Source organism: Monopterus albus, unplaced genomic scaffold (genome assembly GCF_001952655.1).
Source record: "Monopterus albus unplaced genomic scaffold, M_albus_1.0 scaffold36.1, whole genome shotgun sequence".
Classification (NCBI taxonomy): Eukaryota; Metazoa; Chordata; class Actinopteri; order Synbranchiformes; family Synbranchidae; genus Monopterus; species Monopterus albus.
In genome coordinates this window covers 300,768-317,114 of record NW_018127916.1, presented here as the reverse complement: position 1 = coordinate 317,114, position 16,347 = coordinate 300,768, and the positions used below count along the sequence as shown (strand labels likewise).

General features: G+C 39.2%; 1 protein-coding gene across 11 annotated transcripts in view; it reads right to left on the bottom strand.

The window, feature by feature from the left end:
• The window catches only part of cadpsb (Ca2+-dependent activator protein for secretion b), a 70,312-nt gene extending 61,314 nt beyond the window's left edge, over nt 1-8,998 (bottom strand). For 9 of the 11 annotated variants that reach the window (XM_020598153.1, XM_020598156.1, XM_020598159.1 and 6 more), the window contains exon 1: nt 8,399-8,997. In XM_020598153.1, coding sequence (XP_020453809.1) covers nt 8,399-8,731 — 333 coding nt within the window. In that variant the 5' untranslated portion in view covers nt 8,732-8,997. Of the gene's footprint in view, nt 1-8,398 lie in introns of all 11 variants that reach the window. The other 2 variants (XM_020598160.1, XM_020598152.1) reach the window with 1 other exon arrangement.
• Nucleotides 8,999-16,347: the final 7,349 nt, after the last annotated feature.

Genomic DNA, 16,347 nt, shown 5'->3' with positions numbered 1-16,347 from the left:
CCTCAGGAAGTACAGTCGCCATTGGGCCTTCTTGACCAGATGTGTGGTGTTAAGTGTCCAAGTGAGGTCCTCACTGATGTGGACGCCCAGGTATTTGAAGCTGCTCACCCTCTCCACTTCGAGCCCCCGGATGAACAGTGCCGATGACTTCTCCTCTCCTTCCTCATGTCCACTATCATCTCCTTCGTCTTGTCCGTGTTGAGGCTATTTAGCTTTATTCTGAAAATTCTGCACCATTCAAATGAATGAAAAAATTCTCCTTCAGCATGCTTTCAGCTATTTCATGTTCAGCTCCTCAAGGACATTCATGCTTCTATTCAGACATTTTCTCAACTTCATACTTTTGAAATATGTAGCTTTATTTTGAAAGTTATGCACCATTCAAATGAATAGGACAATTCTACCTCTGCATACTTTGGACTATTTCAGCTATCAAAATGTTCAGCTCTTCAAGGACATTCAGAATGTTTCTAAACTTCAAACTTTTGAAATATGTAGCTTTATTTTGAAAGTTTTGCACCATTCAAATGAATGGGGAAATTCTAGCTCAGAATACTTTCAGTTGTTAAAATGTTCAGCTCTTGAAGGACATTCATGCTTTTCTTCAAACATTTTCTAAACTTCATACTTCAATATGTAGCTTTATTGTGAAAGTTTTGCACTATTCAAACAAATGGGGAAATTCTACTTCAGCATACTTTCAGCTAGCAAAACCATTCAGGTATCAAAGTCTTCAGCATATTCAGGGCGATCTTTCAGCAATTCGCATCCACACACGCATTTTCGACAGGAAATGCAGTTTTCTAGTTTTTGATATGTTAACCCAACCAAACTGCTGATTTTCTTAAACTGTACTGTATGAAATCTAAAGCTCCAACATTTAACAGCAGCTAAAATGGCCAGGTTTGAAAATAATGATGATGTTTGCAACTGAAACTGGAAAATGTGTCTCCCTTAAAAGAAAATCTTATGCGTTCTTATGTTGCTTCTCAGAGCACATAAAGCTGACTGTGTGTTGGCATGTGTGTCCTATACCACTGCATTACTCTCATCAAGATTGAAAGACATAAATCCTGACCTACCACTACAAAATCACAAAACACTTAGTCTTTTTTCCCCCCCTCTCTCTCTCTCTCTCTCTACTTTTAGAGGTCACTATCTCCAGTATTTATTTCTTTGTCGTTCCATTAGTCTTGGTTAATGTTTATTAAAGTTTGTACCTTGTTTTAAAATGTAGTGATATGTTATCACAGATTACAGTAATCAAATTAAAGGGGTTCATAACATATTGTTCAGTATCATAGGTAACAAATTAGACAGGAATAATAACCTCTAGAGTCCTGAGCTTTGGAAACCCAAGCTGTGCGGTCCTCATATGAGGACGCAGGGACTCTAGAGGTTAAAGGATTAGATCAAATTGCATTATGTATTTATACATTATACAACAATTAACATGAAAATGTTCTTAATTTGTTTGTTTATACATTTGACCACTTACTTGTGGCTATCTTTGTTGTCTTTTTGTATTGGTATATGAATAGCAATGTTCTTTCTGTTATTTTACAGCACTGATAGGTGACATTTATTTACCCAAATTAAGATTCTGCTTTGTGGGCAAAGCAATGATTTTAAGTAAAGGTCACAGGCCTTACACATATGATTTAGGTTTGATGTTTGACAGGAGTGTATTGACTTTGTTTTAAGGTAGTGGTGCAGGAACATGTAATATCTGAGCACACAGAAGAGAAAGTGTCTACATGACATACAGCTTCCTGGCTGCTCCAGGCTGCTGTTTGTGTCCTTTATGCCTCAGTGAGAGTCATCAGAGAAAGAGGGAAAACGATTCAACAGAGGGTGCAGTCAGGATCCTGCTCGAGCTTGTACCTCTGTCTTCTTTTAATGTGGAAAATTGACCCTACTAATCTTTCTCTCTATCTCTTTCCTCTCCTCCCTCCCCCCAGTCATACTTGAGTGATTTTCCCTTTGAAGCAATGTTTCATATGGTTCAACATAACAGCACACACACACATTCATGTGGCTCTAACAACCACTGATGGCTCCCTGCCTTCATTTCATTGGCAAGACTCAAAAATGTGCGATGATGTACAGCTGCACATTGTATTAAATTGTGAGAAGGCTCTCTGGTAATTGTGAGAATTTTTTTTTTCAATTCCAGCATAAAAAGTATGTGATTTTGAGAAGACAGGAACATGACATTAGCTAATTTAATTTATTTGCTTTGGTTTGCCGCATGTAGAGATATTGACGTGACTAACTAATGTAAGTTGCAAAGCACAGGCATGACTAGTCACTGCTATTGTTCAAGCACAAACACACAAAGTACACTGTGATCTATCTGAGGGTGCTCTATAGCAATTTTCCCATCTCAGCAACTACTGTTTCGGGGTTTCAAATACAGGATGTAATTGTTGCAGTGTTAATATCAAAAGAATGTAAACAAGGACTCCAGCTGTTTTCTTCCAACACAATTCCAAAGAAATTATCAGTAGTTATTAGCAGAATTTTGATTAAAGAGGAAACAACGGGTCAGTTCATTGACAGCTATTTGGATAATCAATTAGACATTTCTTCAAACTGCTAAAATGTCTTATATTAAATTAAACTCTTATATAATATATTCAATTGAATATTTTTGGAGTTGGAGAGTTGGTCAGACAAAACGAGCTATTTGAAGGTGTCACCTTACATTTTATGAACTACTGCGTTCACTAATGAAAATAATAAATACTTGCAACCTTAATCCTAATTATGATTAAGTTAGTCAGAATCTTATTACAATTATTTTTAAACAATCAGTGTTGTGTCTGCACTGTGTTCCAGTTGCAATGCCAACCAGGGCTACTAATGTTCACTTTCAATAACCTGGCTTTCTACAGCAATTTAACAAAAAAAAAGAACGGTAGGATCCCTGCAGGAGATTATAATCTCCTTCAATCCATGCATACAGCATGAGAACACACTACATGTCCTCAAACATTCAATTCTGCTTTATGTCTGAGGACTGTGTCCTTCAGCACACAGGGATATTTTTAGGTTGTGCCATGAGGATTAAAACTGAACATTTATGCTCTGGCATTACAATGCTACTTTGTGTGGCAGATGCAATTATATAGGCTCTATGAGGACACACAGGGCTGACTATAATTAACAAGTACATCTGTATTTTAAGAGAGAGCAGTTATAGAGCAATGTGAGACAGATGCAACTTTGTCTTTTATAAAGAATCACCTTTATAAGATTCTTCAAGTTTAAAATTGTTTTTTTTTCATATACAAAAAGTCAGTGCTGTACAGTTTGCATTTCTGCAGTTATTTTTGGGAGTACATGATAGCGCTCTGTACCAAATATCAAGTCACACTACTGGATTAGGCAGATGTGACTCAATTTGATCCTGGCTGTGATTGCTTCCTTCAAAGTCACCAGACCTTTGGGGAAAAACACTGTTGATATTCAAACAAATAAAATGTTAGCATTCCATTGTGGTTATATTCAGACAGAAGAGATGTTTAATTTGTGAAGCTGTGATATGTTGCACACGGCTGCACAGATTGTCGGTGAGGGTATTGCACCTGCTGCTTTTCAGCTGTCGCTCCTTTTGAATCCAATGAGCACCTTCTTTCTTCAGTACAAGCATTTCAGAATCATGCTAAAACATTTGCTACTTAATGGGAGAGACCACCATTTTTCAGGACCAGTTCTCAGTGCTGACTGACATGTTTTGTTATTAACGCAAAGCTTTACTTTGACACTCACTATGAAGCTTCTATTATTGTCAAAGGATGCATTTTTCAGTCAGAACACCATTTAAACATCTTATATAATGATGCAAATTACTTCAAGGTCTTTTGTCCACATGAAACTCATGCTTCATGAACAAACTGAGCTTGAGGCTAAATCCCAGTTATCTGTGTTCATCATGCAAATATATTCTTGCTAAATGACTTCTGACTTCTTTCAAGGCATAGAGGAGAAATCGGGCAAAACACGGTCCTGTGAGATATGCGATATAGTCTATACACAGAACAATTTTTAAAAACCATGTAGTGCACAAAAATGTCAACTGTATAAATGAAAGTTCTTACTGATACAACAGTTAGCATGTACTCCTTTTTAATGTTTCTAATGCTACTCAACCCTCATCTTCATATGACTGTCATTTGTCCTTTATCATCAGCTCAAATTCCACCGTTATCTAAATTACTGTTATTATATTATGGTCATCAACCAAGCAAATGTATGTCCATGGGTGACCTTGCATGTACTTTGTTTATCTTTCCCAAAAAGATTTAGTTTCTTATCTGTTTTTCTAGTGTTTAAATCAATAAGCACCATAAGTTTTTTTTACAATCTAATGATTACTTCACCATTAACTTTTATTCACATTTTAATTTACACTGACATTCCACTACATTTTAACTACAACTCCTCAACACAAATGGAACATTAAAAGAGATGATATATTACCGCTGTTAACACTGTCCTTTTGGGTATGATAAATTATGTGCAATAGTTTTTGTGCTCATTACAAATATATTATGGTAAAAAGAATATGAAATAAAACCCAGTCCATGTGAAACCATTCTACAAAGGGACAGCGAAAATCCTTTCCCAGGATCAGCACTAAACACCAAAGAAGCAAACTTCATCCAAGTATAACTGATTTGCATTTGCCTCTCTACTTCACATTCATATCACAGAGCCTGCTGTACAATTCACAGCTCCTCTACAGCATACTGTACGGTATTAAAATGCTGAGCCAAGAGGCACTCTATTAAGAAAGTCTCCTGGCAGATGAGTACATTGGGTCAGATTATCAAATGGGCATCACATTATGTAATTGAAAAAATAATCTGTTCTATTCTCTTCTGAAATACTGTATATAATCACTGTGATCTATGAAAATCATGGGTTGGATTAATCAGATTTCAGTTTTAGCTGTTTGTTTAGTAATTGTCACTGTGATCTATGAAAATCATGGGTTTGATTAATCAGATTTCATTTTTAGCAGTTTGTTTAGTAATTATTGATTTTGTTTGGCTGCATGAGAGTTTCAAGTTGTGATGCAAGTTGACATTAAATAAGAATATCAGTGTTTTTCTTATGCAGTTTAGTTGTGTTCATTACTAACCAAGACAGACTCTAAAGCACAGTGGTGCTTCAAATTCCTTGTGTGTAACATACTTGGCCAATAATGGTGATTATCCTTATCCTTATCCTAACGCTAGTGCCAATATGCTAACATGCACTGACAAAGCTAACATGATCATGTTTAGCAAATATAATGTTTACTATGTTTACTACAATGTTCGCCATCTTAGTTTAGCATATTAGCATGCTAACAATTGCTTATTAGCACTGAAAAAATGTAGGCTACTGATGAGGCTGATGTTGTTAATTTAGCACAAACCACAGTATGGGACAAACTAAAATTTTCACCTGGCCCAAAATAAGCATTAAGGGGTCACTGAAGTTATTACAATAATTCCTAAGACGTTTGTTTCACTATCAGAAATGTTCATCTTATGTTGGTGCTTGATGAAAACTCGGGGGATTGCCACAAAGGGTAGGATACATCTACAACCAGAAATGTCTGTGTAAAATCTTCTGCCAGTCTACTAGACATTATACTGTGTGTGAGTGTGTCAGTACTCTTTATCCTCTGGGGACCATAAATTTAATGGTAATCCGTCAAGTTTGCTGTCAGTCTGTACAAAGTAATAGCCTGGCCAACCAGCAGCCTGAACAACTGAGAAGCCAGTGTTGCAATCCATAGAAAAATATTACAAAATGGCTTTCTAAATTTAAAAACTCCTTATTTTGGGACACATACTTCTAACAAAATGCCAAGTTGTTATTTCAGTTGATTGCTATCATGCCCTTGTTTTCTGAATTATCCTTTCTGTTTTATTCCTGCGAGCACAGTTTAGGCATCTTACTCTCATTACATGAAGGTGGATTTTGCCCTTTAGGATAATCTACAGTGATGCCAAAATTCTACAAATGACACCAACGCGATTTCACTTCAATAATTTACTTGAAACATATTCTCAGAGAGGGGTCATTAGTGTTGAGTGTGTCCCAAGACAATTAGCACTGCATGCAAACCTACAGCATATGTCAAATGCTAATTAAATGTGCTCATTTGCTCAGCCAACATTTGAACAGCAGCAGCCTTTGTACAGCTACTGTACTATTATACTTGTGAAGACATCCTTGAGACTGAATGAGAAAATATTTCCCCCACCCCTCAGAAGAAAGTGACTACCTGTTACTGCCCTGTTGTGTACCCTTTCACAAGGTTATAGCGATACATTTCAAGAGGCAGCGGTGGAGCCGACTGCCTGCTCTGTTTAACTGTGACTGACCATCACAGTTTGTGTGCCAGAGCTTCTAATAATGGATTATCATGGAGCTGTCCCACATGTTTCACTGAGGCCTGTAAGTCTTTTCATTACAGAAATTGCTCCATCACATTTCTGTGACTAATGTATAATAACCAAAACTGTAATAGGCTACATATTAGATTGTGGAGCCAACACTATGAGGAATATCCTCAATAAATTATAGTTTATGGACATTTGAGGAGCCCAGAGTCAAAGGTGGTTCATTGCTGAGAAGAATCTCAGAGACGCTATTGATCCAACACTGAATGTTCCTTTTTCAATAAAGTGTAATGTGCGGTAAGTTATTTCATCAAAACCACATCAGACAGAATTATAACCAAATGAAAGGGAAATGATGACTACTGTACAGTACAGGCACTACCAGAAAGTAATAAACTTTCATTTTAGTGCTCTAATGTTTCTGTGTAATTAATCATACTGACCTTAAATGTGAGTATTGATGTCATTTACTTTACAAGGTGTGTAATATTTCTTGAAGGCAAATTAGGGACAAATCAAAGTCTAGAAGCAGACTGGAGGCAGACAGACACACTTTTATTTCCTGGCATGACGGCGAGCATTGGCTTGTTTGTCCACATATTCACTCACCCACAGCAGAGGATTGCGGCTGCCTGAACTACCACATATGGAAGAAAGTGCATTAGTAAGCATGCATTAGACTATCAGTAACCTACGCTGTACGGGACTACAAGCAAACAAATACATGAAAACACTGTGATTTACGCCACCCACCTGCACTTGTGCATGAGTCAGCAGAAAATTCAGATCATATGGCTAAAACTGTGTCCGGAGAAAAGATGAACTGTCTGTGGATTAACCAAAAACAACAAGAGCCATCTCTATAGTATTGTTTAAAGTGTTTCTTCAAGTCACTGATACTTGATCATCCTCTGATTAACTGAGCTGAATGAGACTTCTGCAGGTTCACAAACCACACTGAATGCAACTTCTGTCTTGTGGAGAGAGCAACAAGAAACTGATACAGCCTCACTTGATCACACTTGATATCGCAGCATACAGATACTAGGTTAGATATTTGTGTTTTTTGTTTTTGCATATGTGTGTGTGTGTGTGTGACAATCAAATGCACAAATCAAAGACAAACTATTTGGAGTGACTTCACTAACAGTAAGTTCAATGTCCCTTTAGTACAGTAGGTCCTTGCATGGTGACTTTGACAATAAGGACATCATGACCCAAAACTGGCATCAACAATGGAGCACCACAGCAGCAACCTGAAACGAGGATGTGTGGGCCTTGTACCTTATAGATCTCATTAGCTGACCTCGTGTAGAAAATGGTATAAAAATTAAATGTTTTAATTTTTAATGAAGTTAATTTACTGCAACCTGTCGAGAGGAGCCAGGCTCATTTGCAGAGGAGAAAGGCTATTAAGCAACCTTCCTCAAGAGGTATGGGTCTAAAAGTCACCTTGGGAGGCCAAATTGACGGCATAAGTGATGGCGCAAACGGTTTGGAACTGGGCATCAGCCAGGAAGGCAGGACATACATCCATATGGCTGCTCTCCAAGGGAAAGCAGGACTTCGGGGAGATGTGGGCCAACAAAGACAATGACACTGTCCTATTTTAGACTGCCATCCACCATCTCCTAAACGCCCTTCCTGTTGATGAGATTGTTGAGCTCTGCAAGGAATTGATCTCACTTGTAAGCTTGTGTATGGAGGAACATGGACTGCACTCAGCCTGCAGCTCTGCAGTAGCTACCATGTGCCCTTCTACTATCGGGAGCTGTCATGCTCCGAGGATTTCAATTTTGCGTCAAAAAAACAAAACAAAAAACAAATAGTTTCACTGGGACTGTGCTGAGCCCGTGTGCTTTCAGATAGGCCTAGTGGCCAAACTGTGCTCTAGCTTATGTAGGTCATCAATGACAACATCTGTGATGTGAAAGGAAACATTTCGTCAGCATGTGCATATTAGTTAATTACGCCTTTGCAGCGAGGGCCCCTACCTTCTGCTGTCGCCTTGCCATATCTGTTGGCTGTTTTGCATTGAATGGGTAAGCGATGCATCGCATCACAAAAACATACAACTGCAGCTTCTTTTTACGCTCTTCTTCCTCCTTCTGCAGCTTTTCCAGATCCTCTTTCTCCTCGCTAGCAGCTGACGGCCCCGGGCTGGTAGGACGAGCACTGCTGCGGCTGCTGCTGGGCACTAGTCCACCGGAGCTCTCGCTGGTCCTGCTTGGGGAGATGCGGGATCCAGCCTGGCGGGCCGTTGCCTCTTTGCTTTCCTCTTCCACTATCCCATCAGATTCCTCCTCGCTGGACGATGGGTCTAGCATCTTGTTCTAGAGGTGATGCGTCCTTAGAGGTACCCTAACCTACTACCTGAGGTCTTTTTATGTCCCTCGACGATAGTTGCACCGTTGTCTTTCCCGTGCTTAGATATAATGTAGAATGTGCCCAAACTGAAGACAGGGATAGGCCCAGATTGTAGTCGCTCGCTGAGAGATGTAAGCAGTACGAGTTGTGCTGGAGGAGGTTTAGTCTGCTTCACACTGAGCATCCTCCGCCTGCGCCGAGCACTCGTCGGTGCTTACGTATTTTCTGTGTTTTATTGGCCAGTCACTGCTGCGGATGTGAGAGGGGGAGGTGAGAAGGGAGCGGAGGGGAGGAGCAGGGGGAGTGTATTGTACAGATGAGGGGAAGGAGAGTGTCTTTTTCCACTGGAAGCGGGCGCTGGCCTCTCCCTGCCCGCCAGGCGGGGACGCGGGCGCGGGGAGCTGGCCATGGTCCTGAGCACAGGGTGACAGCAGAGAGCAGCTCGCCCTTTACTGTAGCTCATCATAACGGTCTGCAGTTTTACACCTAAGATGGCTGCCACAGGAGTTCTCGGATATTGTCACTGAAATGGGGAACATTATTGAGTTTATGGGCAGTGCATGAGATGCAGAGTAGCCGTGTACATTTTTCACAGAGGTCCCCGAGCTGCCCTGTGCAGTGTGTTTGTGAAAGGTGGGGTAGGCGTAAAGACGCTGCTGGCTGTAAGTCTGTAAGCTTCTGGGCGAGAAATTGATTGTTGCAGCATGTGCTGGTGTCTCATGTCAGCACACTGAGTAATGCTGTAGTCACACGGGGCTTTCATCTACCAAGCAGGGATTTATTATACAAGCTGATTAATTAGTTGAATAGGTGTTCAGCTAAATGTCTTATGTTAATAATAGTATGAAGTTGGCAGAGATATATTTTACTGATGTGGGGCACATGATTGAGGAACAAATATTGCAAGGATACATGTATATGGATGCATTTTTGAAAAACTTACCAAATAAACCTTCTATATTGTGAAACGCTGCAGCATATGTAAAGGCAAGGCAGCATTCTTTATATAGCACATCATCAAACACGGAGGCATTTCAAAGTGTTCTACATGGGCAGAGAAACGGTAACATCATGAAAACAATAAGTATTATGCCAGAATAAAATCAGTTAAGACAAACCGAAAATACAACTTTGTTAAAAATGAAATAAAATATGAAAAATAAAATCAAACAGACAAAATAAAAGGTCAAAAATGCAACTATAGTGCCGTTTCAGTGCAGTGTAGGTTCCCTGAATGCAGCACAGACAAAAGCACAGCAGTGAAACCAATCAATCAAAGGCACAGGAAAACAGCAGAGTGTTCTTTCTAGATGTGAATGCAGCTTGAGCTGAGGCACATTTAAAGCCATCAGGAAGCCAGTCCATCTGTGTGCAACATGGTAACAAAAGCAGCTTCACCCTGTTTGGTTCTGACCCGAGGTTCTACCAGCTGACTGCTTCCTAAAGATCTCAGAGCCCTGCTGGATTTGTATTCTCCAAAGAGATCTGACATGCGTGTTGAGTGATTTATAAACTAGCAGTAGCACTTTAAAATCTATTCTCTAGGTAGCTGGCAGCCAGTGTCAGGATTTAAGAACAGGAGTGATGTGTTCACTTCTCCCTGTTCTTGTTAAAACTCTGGCAGCAGCGTTCTGAATGAGCTGAAGTCGTCTTTTAGGGAAGAAAAAAGACCATTACAATAGCCCAGCCTGCTGGACTACTGTATGAATTTGGACATGAGACTTCTGAGTCTTTCTACAAAAAGCTCATTTAGTTCTGGCCTTGATGTGACCTGTGAAGCTTAGATTTGAGTCAATTAAAGCACCATCTTTGCTTCTTGTTACCAGTAACTTTATTTAACTGAAGGAAATTGCAGACAGGTATTTATATCTAATTCTATTCCTGAGCTGTCTTTACAGTTGAAAGATGTAGAACAAGCTAGTGAGTGGCTAACACTGGTGTTGATTAATGTGTTGTTCCCATAACAAACAAACAAGTACATTCTGGAAGTAAATTGAGCGAAGATGTGGAGAATCCGTACTGTATGTTATGTTGTTTAGAAGCTGATCAAGTATTAGGATTAGATCAAACTTCTATGCTGTGTTTTAAAATGTGTGTCACTCTGGAGCACATCTGGGTTATTTTCCCTCTAAGCCCATCTTTTCTTACCCTTTATGTCACCCGTCTGTCCTTACATTGTGCTCTCCTCCCCCACCCTCATGGCTCTTAGATGACAGTCTTTATACTCTGGGCTCAGCCTGCACAGAGGATGAGGCCTGTATACATCACCTCTTAGATTAACAGCTGGACTGACTAGCTGCTGCTCCAAATGCTCTTTATGTGTCTGACCAGCAAATTCCCCACAGGTAACCATGTTTTCAAGGATTGTTCATCTCCAGCTTCAGTCTACTCACTCTCCTATTGCCCTGACTTGGCATTTAATGGCCCTTCTTTAATTCTGACTCACGCAGCTTGTCCTTATGGATTCTCCACACAGTGTTTTACTATCTTGTTTTGTTCTCAGCAGGCTACCGCCAGTTCCTGATGGCGGAAGCAGTTAGTAGACCGACACTCGTTGGTTTTCTGTGACTGCACACTCCTGTGATTCCTCAGAGGAGTCTGGTACTAACCTCAGCAGCATAACTCTCCTTTTAAACATTAATAATTGACTGATGTTCTCTGCCCTGCTCCTCTACTCCGGTTAATGTGTGCACCCATAAAATGTTGATGTTCTTCAGGGTACTACAACTCAAAGGCCAGTGTGGAGAAAATTACAAGTTTTATCATGCAACAATAGCTGGAATTTGTTTGTGTTTTAAGAGGAAAATGCATTATTTAAATCTGTGGTAAATAATGGTCATGAAGTTTAAAAGCTACTGTAAACAAACACCTTTTAAGTTGATGTGGCAAATTTGTTACCAAACAATTTTATTTTGCTAAGGGTAGGGGCCCTTTGTTTTTTTTTTTTATTACAGTAATACACACTTGGTTAAAGTCAGGGAACTCGATGTCATTATGCTTTTTAAAAAGTCAATTGTTTTGTTGTTGGTTATTTTTGTTGTGAACAATGTCACCTGACTTCTTCTATTACTGTAGAAAGCTTTGTCACTTGAGTGCAAATGTGTAATGTTGGGGGCATTTATTGGAATGACTGATGGTGTCATCCTCGGGGGTGTGGGCACTGGCTTTTTGAGCTTTTTCAATGAAAACAGTCACCTCCTGAAAGCTGGATGCGACGGTGATGAGAGCTGTGAGTGTGAACTAAAACTGTAAAGTCACGAGCTGGAATATGGAAACAATAAGATGGAAGATATTAAGCTGGACCATAATTCTGTGTGGTGATGTGATCTATTGTTAATATAAAAATATTGATCATGTAATATAATCAGAAGGTTCTGAACAGCCAGTGAATTGACTTTGCGGTGAGGTTGTCTTCTCAAATGTTGTTTCCAAGGTCAAGACTAAATTCTGAGCCTCAGGCTTCTGCAATATAAGGTAATGTCCCTTTAATAAAAGGCCATGTGATGTTTAATCTCATGACTGCTTATAAGCAGTTTTGTAAGGAATATCAGCATGCATCTATCACATAAATAGGAAAAACACATTCCCTGTTGCACGTTGAGATATTTTACTATAATGCACATTTAGCTGGGATCAGAGGAGATGGGATGAATCATCTAAATGTTTCTTGACCCTACACTAGATTTTCATTATTAACTGAAGTCATACTCTATGGACCTGTCTAATTTCATCATCACACCTGATCCCACACCAAGTGTCTTAACAGTCTCTTTTCCAGCCATTTTCTCTTTAAGTTTAATGAAATGTTTAAAGTACATAGTGTGTCCTGGAGTAACTAAAGGCTAAAGAATACAGGAACCGAGAAATACAGGATCATGTGAAATCATAACAACGACACAATTAGAGTCAATAAAAGCGCATCAGAGTCATGTGTTGTGCTTTATTGTGTGTGAGTTCCTGCATGAGTCTTTTTCGCACTGTCATGTGTCTGCATTAGACAGAGCAGCACAGCTGAACCATCACAGATTAATTGACCGCCCCCACCATCGCCACCACACACACACTTATTTTCATTCAGAAACACTTCCTGCAGTTATATGTATATACAAAGCATGCTGATTTTGTTCAGTATATATTCTTAAAGAGAGCTACAGAAAATGTGTGATTCTCTTTGCAGCAACTTGTGTTTGCATTATCCATATGTATATTCCTGTTTCACTTCTGTTTTAGTCACCTGCAGTAAACTATAAGTTCAACTGTGACACACACACACAGAGTTGCTTAGAGTTTTTCTCAAGTTAGCCGAGGAGCTCTTTGAAATATTTAAATGCTGGAAGTGTTTTTAATGTCAGATTGATGGAATAGGGTCAGTGTCAGAGTTGCAGCTGCTCAAACAGGGTTTCACACCCAGCAAATAGTGATGATGCTCAACTTTTTCACCAAGAACATGTTTACATTTTAGGTAATGGGCACTTTGTGTATGTTGTCACAGTTTGCTTTTTCTTGTGATACTGATTGGATGCATTGATTGCAGAGGAGTGAAATGTACAGCAGTATAAAATCCAGATTACTAAGTACTAAGTGGCCTTGAATAGTCAGGAGAAGTCTGTTTTAGAAAAAAAAAGTAGTGATCTGTACAAACCTGTACAAATCACTTTACATAGCAAAGTTCCTTTTTTTCAAAGGCAAAAAATAGAAAATGTAATTTTGACATTTCCAGGCTCCCTCTTCAACAATAATCTTGCTGTGAATATGAAGTGACTGGAAGAACACATTCAGTCTTTTGTTCATTAGTGTCAGATTTCTCTTGACACTCGTTGATGTACAAATACACTGGTTTCCTGTTGTACTCTCTGTTCTTTACTTACACTATAATTTTTCCTTTTTTTATTTAACAGCATAAACACAGATGGACCCATGGGTATTAAGTGTGGTTACTTTCATCAACTACACAGTTTAAGATTCCTGTTATATCATTTTGGTTTATGGTGGAATTATTAGGTTTTTTTAAACATCCACTCAGTCTTAATTGTGTTTTCTATAGGGTTTGTGTCTGTGTGTTTCAGATTAGCCCCAGGCCAAATAAACAACATCAACTTTACATTACTTTAGTGTGTATGTGTTTGTGCTCACTGGCAGGTGAAGGCCTCATGATAAGTAGCAGATTTATGCTCATCTATTCCTGCCACAGTTTTCAGGGTAGAGAGGGGAGATGATGCCAGAAAAAGACTCATTAATAATGCAGTGAGAGGCTGGAGCCTCACCACTTTAACATGATGAAGAAACCCTACAGACCAGCATATTTTTATCAAACAGAATAGACAGTTTATCTAATCGGTGGAAACAACAATAGATAAGTTGTGTTAATTTTATTGTACATACAGCAGACACATTTTCCTTCAACTGGATTTAGAAAAGAAACATCAAATACAGTGAAAAAGTAAAGACAGCTCATTATTGCAGCTTCACAGACTTTTGTCTCAGTCAGTGTGGCTCAGTACTGCCCCCTCTTGGCCAAATAATCAAAGCGTGTTAAAAAGTCATCAGTTTCATGTGTTAAAACAACAGAGGCTACAAAGCGAATGCTTGACTATGTCACTAATTAGATAAAAAAGTCAGTTGCAAGCAGTCATGTGAAATAACACGGTTTTTCTTTCTTTTTATTTTATTAAATGGCACAAAAAATGAACTTGTTGTCACAGCTGACCACTGCAATCTCTCTTGTTCATTCAAATAAAATTATTCCATGGTATTATAACAAGAAAGGGCACTATAAAAATTAAAGGGGAGAACTGGTATTAGCGCTGGTTGATGTAATGAAACTGAAACTGGGAGAAATTCATGCATCTCTAATTAGGTGTAATGAAACCAGCACTTCCTCTCTAAAAATCGCAGCCACAAATTATACTTAATGAGCCTCTTTAGTAGAAATGGTATTTTAGTGATATAAGTTCCCTAACAGCTTTTTATTCTGATCTACTCACATGCCCCAAGCAGGTGCCCTGTTTATTTGGTAATCCACCTTTGAATAAATCCAGAAGAGTAAAAATAGTGCAACTAATCAACAGTTAACAGTAAAAAAAAAATTAGTTACATTATAAATTAGTGCATATTAGTGTACTTCACCACATTACAGAGGGAATACTGAGTTCACTCTATTTTTTTTACAACCATATGCAATGTTATAGATCACATGCAAACTATATTCTGTTCTGCTCTGTTAGAAATTAAATTACACATCAGAAAATGCAACAATTAAAAGCTTAAAAAACCTAGACCAACTACAACAATAATGTTTACATGTTATGTAACTAATGAGTTAATGAGTACACCTGTTCATGCTGATACTGTTATAATTTTACTTGTGTAAAATTTGGAATGCAGTACTTTTTGTATTTATAGTGTGTATCGCTACTTTTGCTTTGGAAACTGATTTGAACACTTATTCCACCACTGGTGAAGGGCGTTGTTTTCTATATACAAACTCTAAAATTGACAAGGTGCATTAATACTGACGCAGCACAGAGAAATGTATTGTATCCTCAGTTGCCCCAATGGCCTTGGTATCTCTCCAACAATTTCTATGTTCTACCTTTGGGACATTTGTTTTTCTTTATGGTACCACTTGCTAACTGTAAATAAAGTTGCACTGGTGGTGTCTGGTTATACTGTACCTACCTTTCAGAAATAATGCATAATACTGTAAAATACCAAGTATTTCTAATTCCCATTTCAGCATCTTGCAGAAAGATAGAATTGCAGAATGTTTTAGAACTCAAGCACAGTACATCTGAAACTATTATTTTGCATTCCTACAGCTCTCTTCTCATTATGACTGCTGCATCTTTACTGCACCTCAGTTACTGGAAATGTTCCGGTCAGCCTCCAGCTTGTAGAAGATGCATCCTCAGTCCTTGTGAATATTTTCAAATCAAATCAAATCAAATTTTATTTGTATAGCGCCAAATCACAACAAAAGTCATGTCAGGACACTTTACAAAGTAAGGTCTAGACCTTACTGTTATCAATATTATTACATAGGGAAAACCCAACAAATCCCCCTTGAGCAAGCACTTGGCGACAGTGGGGAGGAAAAACTCCCGTTAACGGAAGAAACCTCCGACAGACCCCGGCTCTTGGTGGGCGGCCTTCTGCCTCGACCGGTTGGGGTGAGTGGATAGAGGAGAGACAAAAGAAGAAAAGCAACAAGACACAACAATCAAACACTGATCAGGTCGATGTGGCCGGTGACTGCTCGTCAGAGACATAGAGCTCCAGGGCCAGGGCAACCTGCAGAAAGGTACAGGGAGAGAGAGAGGACACACTACAGGAGAGAGGAGACACAAAGTTAGTAATGTGTAATGGAGGCATATAGAAGCATAGGGAGAGAGAGCAGAGCAGAGCAGGAGGGGAGGGGAAAGAAACTCAGAGCAGCATGGGGCCCCCCAGCAGCCTAGGCCTATAGCAGCATAACTAAGGGAAGGCTCAGGGTCACCTGATCCAGCCCTAACTATAAGCTTTATCAAAAAGGAACGTCTTAAGTCTAATCTTAAAGGTAGAGAGGGTGTCCACCTCC